The sequence below is a fragment of the Perissodus microlepis genome, chromosome 18, assembly GCF_051167445.1.
Source record: "Perissodus microlepis isolate ML-2025 ecotype Zambia chromosome 18, ASM5116744v1, whole genome shotgun sequence".
In the NCBI taxonomy this organism is placed as follows: Eukaryota; Metazoa; Chordata; class Actinopteri; order Cichliformes; family Cichlidae; genus Perissodus; species Perissodus microlepis.
In genome coordinates, this window is record NC_140478.1 from 11,816,062 (window position 1) to 11,826,983 (window position 10,922).

The following is a 10,922-nucleotide window of genomic DNA, read 5'->3' on the forward strand; positions in this document are numbered from 1 at the left end:
GACTGTTGTTGATCACTATGCCCATCTCATTGCTATGACCACTGTGTATCCATCTTCAGGCTGCACCCAGCAGAATAATACACCCCGAAGGCAAATAATCTCAAATGGCTTTCTTGAACATGACAGTGTGTTCACTGTACTCCATAATCACCACATCTCAATCCAAAAGAGCATCTTTGAGATGTGGTAGAACAGGAGATTAGGATCATGGATGTGAAAACAACAGATATGCAGCAACTGTGTAATGCGCATGCCAACATGGACCAGAAAAATGTTTCCAATACCTTGATGAATTTATCCCATGAAGAATTAAGGCTGAATTAAGGCTGAATTAAGGCGATAGGGGGTTCAACATGGCACAAGCAATGTAAAACTCATAACATGTCGGGTGGGTCATTCACCCTATTAGAGCAGTTAGAATATACAAATGCTAAAAACCTTACACCAACGTAAAAGTTGTGTAAAAACTCAAAAAAAATAAATAAAAGTCAGTCCAACGGGACCAAAAGCAGTTGTACCGTGACTCAGAGTAATATCCAAAAATACTTCATTTTAATGTAACCATTTCTGTGGATCTTACACGCTGGGATCAGTAGGTGGCAGCATTCAGTTTTGCAGTCTTTCAACAAAACCAAAGAAGAAGAAGCAGACCTGCCTGTGACATTCACTGCTCTCATGTCGGTGTCATCTGTACATTCCTAAATATCTCAAAATGAACATTATGCTGTCCTCATTTTCCCGACTGCGTGGTCTAACTCACGTGCGTAGGTAAGCGACTTAAGTTATTTGCACGCGAGGCTAACCCCGAAGCAAACAGTGTTTCTTTATGAGGCTAACATTGAAAAGCTAGCTTGGTAATCAGTTAGCAGCATGGCTAGTTGCAGTTAACCTGGATAGATACTCATGGGAACTTCTATTTAGTCAAGCAATGGCTAAACCAAACATTACTGATTTACATTTATAGGCGATGTTACGTTTTATTGCTAATAAGCAGTGTGGGCATGGGGAAAAACACAGAGTAATAATGTTTGCTATAAAGAACTTTTAAAAAGCAGTTTTGGGGGGTGACTGAAACACTTTTCTGCTCTAATTTTTGCCCAATTAGTTTATCCGTGCAGTATTCTGCTTGCATATGTTATGTAGAGGAGACCGGGGCCAGTTGTAGCGATCTGTTATTCAAAGCGGGACCAACTTTCTTTGATCATGCTCATTATGGTTGATCAGCCTACTCTAATATAGGTGTTGTTTGCTATAATGCAAGATTTTAACATGGAACCTTTTAATTGTCCCAGGTAAATATCGTATTCAAGTAAAATGCACTTATAACTCAACACAAAGACTTAAAACCTACTTTGTAGAAGCGAGAACTGTTGTAAAGTTTCTGGAAAAACAGAAATGGATGTCTTGAATGTATACTCTACAATAACACACACACACACACACACACACACACACACATATATATATATATATATATATATATATATAGACCAGTATATTTCACGTAGTCTGTGAGCTATCAAGGAAAATGTAAAAGATGTTATAATTGCCCCCAGTCCACCACTCTTTAAGACAACCTGCACTAAATTTTGTTTGCAAATTCTTAATTAGTCCCTTTATTCTAAATATTGAAGCAGTACAACTGATATAATGCTGTTGTGAAAAAATGAAACTGTACACATAAACTTCATTATGATAAATGGATTTACAGCTTGCACGACGTTACTGTATTATTGTGGCATAATTTTGAAATTAGAGTAACATATTTCAACAACATTTTAATCTTTGTTCTTCCAACAGCATTTCCACAGCAGACCTAACTGGAACCTCTTACCTTAGATCGTTCAGCAGCTGGATTGGTCCTGGAGCAGCTGCTAGAACACAGGTTTTCAAAGCTTCAGATACAATTTCTTCACAAGCTGAAGGTTCAGGAGTGTTTCAGCAGGTTCCCTGGCAGTACCAGCAGGTACGGACCCGGAAAAGAGGCACTGAATATCAGCCCAAAAACATCAAACGAAAGAGAACCCACGGCTGGATCAAAAGGATCAGCTCACAAGGAGGCATCGAAGTGATTCTGCGGCGGATGTTGAAAGGACGGAAATCGCTCACACACTGAAAGTTCCCAATGGAAGATTTGACTTTAAAGAAACAGACCTTGGTTCTTATATGCTGAAGGTGCTCAGCATGCAGCAAAGAACTTGTGTATTGGGTTAACTGGTGTGATACTGGGTGTGGTCTGGGTCTGGCAGTTCCACAGTATTGGTCTTGAGAGTGTAAATGTGCCCTGTAGTTTTGCCCACCCACTCTGGTCAGGGCGGTTTTGGTCAAAGTCATTACATGTTAGCACATTTGTGTGACTTCATTTCTTTTTCTTTTTGAGTAAACATTGTTGACTTAAAGAAAAAATGTTCCTATAATAAAATTATTTTCCAGAATCAGCATGGTTGGCCTGAAAATGAAAATACCACCTTCACTTCTGTTAGTTTTGTCCTGTTTAGAATGGCTTTTGTAGAGTCGCTGTGCTCATGAGCATGATCAGTTCATTTGCAGCAAAAAAATAAGTCTGTGTTACCTTAGTTGACACGAAAAGGTATATACATTATTTATTCTGCATATCTGATAAATGTGTATTGTGCTTGAGTAAATGAAACATCACAACAGTGGCCTAAAAAAACTAAAGATTGCCCTTTGGTTTGTACCAAAAAGCTCCTTTTTTGATATTTGACAGATACAGAGGCTCAAAATTAACTGGACGATTGACTAACAATCAGTTTTGTGGCCAGATTGGCCCTGTTTCGTCATTAGTCCGTGACAAAATCACTAAAAAGTGATCAGATAACACTTCACAGTGCAAATGAATAATGACCCAAAGCATACTGCAAAAGCAAGGCAAGAGTTCCTCAAAAGGAAACAGTGAGGTATTCTTTAATGGTCAACCCGACAGAGCATGCTTTCAGGTATTATATACAAAACCAAAGGCAGGGAGACCCACAAACAAGTGGCAACTGAAGGCGGCTGCCGTCAAGACCTAGCAGAACATCCCAACAAATCAGAACCAGAAATACTTTACTCTTTTGTACTCCTTGGTATAACTCTCAAACATACATCTAATTTAGAAGGTCTTCATTTAAGCTGTACAAATAGTTTGTTGCTCTAAAAAAGTCCTCCCTAAAGCTAGGACATCTTACTATTCATCAAATAAGAACAACCCTAGGTTTCTCTTCAGCACTGCATTCAGGCGAACAGAGTCCAAGCTCTGTTGATCAAACATTTCCCTTAACTAGTAATGACTTCATGAGTTTCTTCACAAATAAAAATTTTAACCATTACAAAAATAGTCACAGCCATGCCACAGATGTGCTTATAAGAACAGCAACTTTTAAAACTGCTGATATATCTTAGTTTACTTCAATAATGTCTTCCCCTTAACCATCAATCTGTCTTTTAGACAACACTGACCCCTCTTGAAACAGTAGTTGTTAAAGAGCTTGCTGCAGAGTTAGAGTTTGTGCCAAGATTTAGTGCATCATAGCACAGCACTAGTGAAAGTTATGAATGATTTTCTGGCCTCTGGCAGGGAACTTATTTCTATGTTTTTCCTATTAGACCTCAGTATTTTACTACAGAGAGATTTTACTACACACTGTTGCTTTTGCACTGCACCGATAGACTACAGTTTGGTTATGTAAATGGGAAGTCTTCACACACATGTTAATCATGTTCCACATAGACCAGTACTTTTTACATTGTACATGCTTCCCCTAGGCAACATTATTAGAAATCACTGCAAAAGTGTCCATATTTTCATTCGTATACAGATGACACTCAGCTTTATTAAGCAACAGAGCTAGATGACACAATTCTAGTTAAAGACATAAAAGTCTGGATGATTTCTGATTTCCTGATTCTAAATGCAGATAAAACTGAGGTTTTTGTACTTGGCCCTAAAAATCTTAGAAATATGGTCTGTTATCAGATACCTACTCTGGATGGCATTACCTTGGCCTCCAGTAACAAGGTGGTTTCATTTTTGAACACGATATGTTCTAGAGTGAGCACATCAAACAAATATATAGGACTGCCTTCATTAATTTGTGCAACATCTCTAAAATTAGAAAAATCTTTTGTCAGAGTGACACTAAAACAAGTTCAACCATTTTCAAAATCAAGATTGCTACATACCACTTAAAATCCAGAAAATCCAATTAGGCTCCACCCAATCTTAAATCATTACACTAATCAAAATATAAGAGAAGGTCATTTATTTCCTTGAAAAATGCAATCAAAAAACATGCATGACCAACACAGACTGTTGGTTATAAATTGTTAATGCTACCCAGTCACATGCAAAGTGTTAAGGCCAGTGCGTGACCCACTTGCCACTGGGACACAAACTTCAATATAAGAGCAGTAAAGGTCAGAGTAATGACTAATGTCACAAACTAACTACGTACCATTACCAATTTTAATTCATACTACATATAAATATGAAACTGTACGTAGTGATTTAATTTCAAGCTGAACTTCTGTTATTGCTGCAGGCCACCTGCAGTACCTTCGCAGCCCACCAGGGGTCCCCAGCCCAAACTTTGAGAATCACTTCATACATTTATGAAGACAGCGCTTCACAGTGCAAATGAATAATGAGCCAAAGAGTTCCTCACAGAGCATGTTTTCAGGTATTATATACAAAACTGTTGGCAGAGAGACCCACAAATAAGTGGCAACTGAAGGTGGCTGCAGCCAAGCCCTAGCAGAACATCCCAAGGTAGGCTGGACTGTCATACATTATTATCAGGCTGTCCTAAAAACTCCCTGAAAAGCCTTAATTTAATCCCAAATAGTGCACCTAGAGTTCTGACAGGGACTAGAAAGAAAAAGCGTATTTCTTCTATACTGGCTTCTCTTCACTGACTGCCTGCTAAGAATCAAATTTAAAAACCCTTACCTCACATACAAGTTCTTGAATAATCAGGCCCCAACTTATCTTAACGACCTCATAGTACCACATCACCCCAACAGAGCACTTCACTCTCAAAGTGCTGGCTTACTTGTGGTTCCTAGGATATTTCAGCTTTCAAGCTCCTTTTCTGTGCTCCCAGTTTGGATTTGCGAGACAGACACCATCTCTACTTTTAAGATTACGCTTAAGAAATTCCTTCTATGATAGAGCTTACAGCTGGATCAGGTGACACCAAGCCCCCCCTTACTTACTTTTAGTCTCTGTATGTTTATTGTCCACTACTGTATTTAATCATTAGTTATTATTAAACTCTGGCTCTTTCTCCCATAGTGTGTCTTTTGTCCTGTCTCTCTGCTTTCTTCTCTTTCCACTTACACTTAACTGGTCTTGGCAGATGGCTGGCCCTTCCTGAACCTGGTTCTGTCAGAGGTTTCTTCCTGTTAAAAAAGAGTTCTTTCATGAAGTGCTTGCTCTTAGGGGGATATCTGATTGTTAGGGTTTCTTTCTAATATTCTAATATAAAACATATTGAGGCGACTATGTGAATTGTGAATTAGTGCTATTTAAAAGAAAACTGAAATGAATTCAAATGTTTAAATGTTTTAAATTAATTCAATTGTGTTGTAGCTCTTCAAATATGAGTTTAAAGGTAGGTTTTTTTTTATGGGGTGGGGGGGGTGAACATTTACAGTTTAACACCCTTGCAATATTCTTAAACCATTATTGTAATTCATTTTAACCGAATATACACGACAGGAATCAGTCCGATCACTAAATTAATATTATTATTATTATTATAGCTTGTTTTATGCTGCTGTATAATCTGCGTTTTTAACACTCCCTCCCTCTGTGTGCAGATCCCCAGAAGCTGATAACGGGTGTACGTGCGGGAGGAGTAGCGGAGAAAGTAGTGTTGTTTTTATGAGCACCCTCGTCCATAACCTGCGTCGTATTGGGGAATTTGTCTTCTACGTCATGACTTTCTGGCCAATCGGCTTCTTGCTCTCTCTTTTCCCAGACCTGTCACTGTTCAGCCAATGAGATAGGCTGGGTATCAGAAGATAACCGCCCATAAGAGACGAACAACAAATATGGAGTTTTGAAATAGTAGCAAGTTGGCGGCCAAAAAGACCCTAAATTTCGGCGTTTTTGTAGTTACACGAGTGGTAGTTTTCTACCTGACTGAAGTGACGCGATGCAATCATATCAAACGTAGTTTATGTTTTGTAGCAGGCGCTGTTGAACGGGTAAACAGTTCGGTATCTTGGCTTCGACAAAAACAAGGCTTAGTAGCTAGCTAGCTAAAGCAGTAGCATTTGCTGGTTTTCACCCTCACCGTGCTTTGCTCAATAAGAGACGAAGAGCACGACCCGGGCAGAAATGGAGAAGGTTGGTTCATAGATACTTCATTCCTGAACTGTTTAAGTTGCTATTCGTGGAATTGCTTGTTGTAGCAAGTGCGACGTGCTGTAAATAGTCTGTCACATTACAAATACGTCACCTTGATAAATGTGAAGGGCAGGAGTTGTTTGTGCAACCTGCCTGAGTGTGTTTTCCATATGGTAGTGTATGTGTGTCGCAGCTGCAGTTACACTTAAGTGTTTATCGTCTTATTTTTCTGTTGTGTATACAGAGAGATTTCTTGAAGGGACTGCCCGTCTACAACAAAAACAACTTCAGCAGGTTCCATGCAGACTCCGTGTGCAAAGCCTCAGTGAGTGATGCTTGTGTTTCTCATTATGCTCAGATGTTTTCATTTCTAATCTGAGCTCAAGAACGTTTTGTCATGTTGTGATGCCACTATTGATGTCTGAAGCAGTTTAAACAATAATAGACTAACTTGGACCTCTGTCTTATTCTTTCTTTTTCTTTTTTCTTTTGGTAGAACCGTCGACCATCTGTGTATCTTCCAACTCGGGATTATCCCTCAGAGCAGAGTAAGTACACACCCAGTGAATGGCCTCTAGGCTTTTACGTTCTTTCTCACAGATTGCTAAACTTTGGACTGATGTCAACTTGTCATAGGCTTATCAGTATCACCTTACAGTGTTGTGAAAAAGCATTTGCCCCTTCTTTGTTTCATATTCTTTCTTTTTGCATATTTGGCACACTTTCATGTTTCAGATCATTAAACTAATTTTAATATTAGTCAAAGTAAATGACTGAGTAAATACAATATTCACTTAATTAACTGATCATTTGTCAGGGGAAGCCTGCTTAGCCCTGTGTGGAAAAAGTAATTGCCCCAACCCCTGTGCAGGCGTAAAAATCTCAAAAAGGAACACATTATAAAACAATCTAAAGAAACAGCAGAGAAACAAAGTCACTGACATCTATCAGTCTTTGGTTACAAGCTGTTTCTAAGGTTGGGACTCCAGTGAACCACAATGACAGCCATTGTCCACAAATTGGGAAAACAGTGGTGAACCTTCCCAGGAGTGTCCCGTTACGTGTGGCATAAAACTAACACAGCATTTAATAAAAACAGCATCATACCGGCAGTCAAACATGGTTGTGGTAGTGTCACGGTCTGATGTTGCTTTGCTGCTTCAGGACAACTTGCTGTAACAGATGGAACATGAATTCTGCTCTATACCAGAAAATGCTGAAGGATAATGTCCTGCTATAACTTTATGTTCTGAAGCTCAAGCTCACTTGATTTATACAGCAGGACAATGATCCAAAACATACACCTCTGAAAGGCTAAAAAAAAAGGTGTTGGAGTGGAGTGGACTAGTCAAAGTCTAGACTTACTGTAAATCCAGTTGAGATGCTCTGGCATGATGTTAAACAGGTCGTTCATGGTAGAAACCCCTCCAATATGGCTGAGTTAAAACAATTCTGCAAAGAAGAGTGGGCCAAATTACTCAGCAAGTTCACAGCAATGTGAAAGACTCATTACCAATTGTCACAGAGATTTGATTGTAGTTCTTGCTGAACACAGCTGAGACTGAGGAGGTCACTCATCCAAGTGACGAAACGTTTCTCTCATTGAAAATGCTACATCCAGATGAACAGAATCAACCTTTTGGGATCTACTTACCTGGATGACTGAGCATGCATCAAGACAGGGAAAGGTATTTTTGATAGCTTTTTTCCTTAAAAAATGAAATCATCATTTAAAAACAGGCAGTTAGTCAGGTTGTCTTTGCCTAACATTAAAATTTGTTTGATCCAAAACATGCAAGTTTGACAAACATGGGGGAAAAAAACCAAACAAACAAAGAGATCAGGAAGCTGGCAAATACATTTTCACATCACTGTATATGATGTCTCATATTGTTACTCTCAGCAGTAGGCATTAGATGTGTGCAGTAAAGTATGCTTGCAAAATCATTTATAAAATGCTCTATATGGTTGGAGATGGCTCATCATTTAACATGTTCACTTTGACTCAAATATATTGTCTACCTATTTATGCATTTAGAGATTATTGGCTGATACATTGATATCACAATTCTTTTTACTCCCTAAACATTGATGTCTGCATCTTCCCCAAAAGTTACTCTACATAAACACTCTGCATCTATTATGCATTTCTACATTTGTTTTCTCTTTTTGCATTGTGTGCTTTTGTGTTTCTCATGATCAGATCATCTCTGTGTTTTTGTTCCTCAGTCATAGTCACAGAGAAGACAAACATCTTATTACGATATCTACATCAACAGTGGGATAAAAAGGTAAAGGCTTTTAAATATCGTTCATCTAATGGAGGAAGCAGTTTCTGCTAACTATATTGTCTATGATGGCACGTCTCCATTATGTTGTAGTTCAGTGGTTAATGTCCTTTTCCTTACTCCATCAGAATGCGGCAAAAAAGCGAGAACAGGAACCAACAGAAGGGGAGAACACGGCACCTCCACGAAAAATTGCAAGAACAGACAACAGAGAGCCGAATGAAGCTTCATAAACTGCTGCACCGTCGATTCTCTGAGTAGAGACTGACCCACTCCGACAAAATGCACGAGCTGATGCAAAATACATGTTTGCAAACAAGTTTGCCACAGCTGCACAAGCAGTTTGATTTCAGACCACAGCTGTCAAGTTGTTCTTAATGTTTGGACTTGACTTTAGAGCTCCTCCTTAACCAAATACCTTTTTCCTCAGTTTATTCACTGCTTTCATACATTTTCTTCACTTTGAGGAGGCCATACTTCTACTTCAGAGGTTTGTTTTTTCTTTTCATAGTAGTCTTAAAATGATCAAACATCTACCTCCTTATTGCTCAGTCCCTGTGGTTTTATTCCACTTACACCCATGTAGTTTTTATTTAAAGATTCCAGGGATTTAAAAAAAAAAAAAAAAAGCTTTTGGGCTGACCCTTTAAAGGTTTACAGTTGCAGTAATTCACACATATCTGAAATGTGCTTTGAGATGACCTTGTGGATATTTTTCAATCAGGAACTTAAATTTTTGAATTATGAACAATTTCTGTTGTTACTTATGTCATTTTAGGTAATCTTTTTAAAGATTACTGCTATTACAATAAGTGGAAATAATTATTTTAATAGTGGTTTAGGTTTAGCGTGAGATTCAGGGTTTGTTTTTATGAGCTGTGTTGCAGAAACAAGACGAGTGATTGAAGAAATGTTTGTTTTCTCCCGATGAATAATAACTATAATGATTTATTGCCTTATGTGGAAATGAGTGCGTTTCCACTTGCGTCTTAGGGTGCCCCTTGGTTTACATTGTGTTTCAGGAAGATTAAGCACTGCAGAATTGGATGGACTTTGGTGTAAGAAAACATCCAAGCCAATATTTATACTAGAGGATGCAATTTTTACTTGTACATATTTTGTAGCTAAAATCTCAGCTTCTTAATACTTCAGCAGTTGGATCTTTGTAATGGCACCATCAGCACAGTATTTGACTGAATATGTGTAAATTTACACTTTAGCCATACTGTTGTTTTGAGGGACTACTGAGCATCCTAGATGTAAATGTGCTGTTCTCATGTACTTAAACACGTCAGTCATTTGAGCCATGTTGAGGAAATATATTTGGATCAACAAGGTTCAGTACATACATTGCGAAGAGTGAAGCTGCTCCCATGGCTTTGCAAATCTTGTATATTTGTACAGTATGTGTATTGTGATTGCCCTCACCTTTTTATCAGGTAACAAGACTCACTCCAATTTTGTCTTTCCCAAGCTAGCTGTAGTTATCCTCAAATTGTTAAGACAACTTTTATGCTGTAGGGAGTTTCTGTAAATGAAACAAAAAGCATTTAACTAATTTGCTGAGTTTTTGCACCTTGGGTAAGAAATACTTTTTGAAAAGTTTAACCTGCTACAGTGTACACGAGCCAGCCACAAAATTAAAACTGACCTTATGTCATGTCGATCCCCCCTCGTGCAACAGCTTTGAGTGTGTGGAATTTAATGGATGGGTCAGTGCTTTGGGCTCTTTGTGTTGGTTGAGCTGTTCCTGGGCAGTTTGATGTTTGGCCAGAAGCAAGTGCTGTCCTTAATCCACTTATGTACTTTATTTAAACGCCCACTTTATTTAAGAGAAAGCGGGTGATAGACTTGTGTATTTCATCTTTCAGAGGTTTTATCAGTGTGGCTGACTCATGAATGTTCACTTTCGTCGCTTGTGCAGGTCAGTGGAATGAGAGTGCACGTAGATTTCACAAGTACTACTTTAAACCTGAAAGAGGCAGTGTATTTTCTTTAGCTTCATATACGAGTCACCCATTTCTCCTGATGTCTTATGGTTTGTATTCCATCACTTGATTAAGTTTGTTGTTTTGCTTTGAGTTGATTGTATAGTTGTATTGTCAGTTTTGGATGTTCTTGTATAGATTGCTCTGTGATATGCAGTAAAGATGACTCTGTAATCAGCAGCCAGTCTTTGGGTGAAACTGAAGAAAGATCCTTCTTTCTGATTGCATGTGCAAATATGCAGGTAATATACAACACTTTAAACACTTGTTTATTTTTTTATAGCTTGGCACCTG

The 10,922-nt window shown here is 38.4% G+C and overlaps 2 protein-coding genes across 2 annotated transcripts; both read left to right on the top strand.

Annotated features, from left to right (window-relative positions):
• The first annotated feature begins 616 nt into the window (after positions 1 to 616).
• mrpl34 (mitochondrial ribosomal protein L34) lies at positions 617 to 2,435 on the top strand. Its single transcript, XM_084913609.1, has 2 exons — positions 617 to 768; positions 1,801 to 2,435. Exons 1-2 carry the CDS (start codon positions 713 to 715, stop codon positions 2,114 to 2,116), a joined length of 372 nt encoding a protein of 123 aa, XP_084769735.1. The 5' UTR covers positions 617 to 712; the 3' UTR covers positions 2,117 to 2,435.
• A 3,572-nt stretch (positions 2,436 to 6,007) lies between these two features.
• Positions 6,008 to 10,808, top strand: LOC146367401 (DET1- and DDB1-associated protein 1-like). Its single transcript, XM_084911971.1, has 5 exons — positions 6,008 to 6,352; positions 6,597 to 6,677; positions 6,849 to 6,900; positions 8,582 to 8,643; positions 8,769 to 10,808. The coding sequence occupies exons 1-5, from the start codon at positions 6,344 to 6,346 to the stop codon at positions 8,871 to 8,873; spliced, it is 309 nt and encodes a 102-aa protein (XP_084768097.1). The 5' UTR covers positions 6,008 to 6,343; the 3' UTR covers positions 8,874 to 10,808.
• The last annotated feature ends 114 nt before the right edge of the window (positions 10,809 to 10,922 follow it).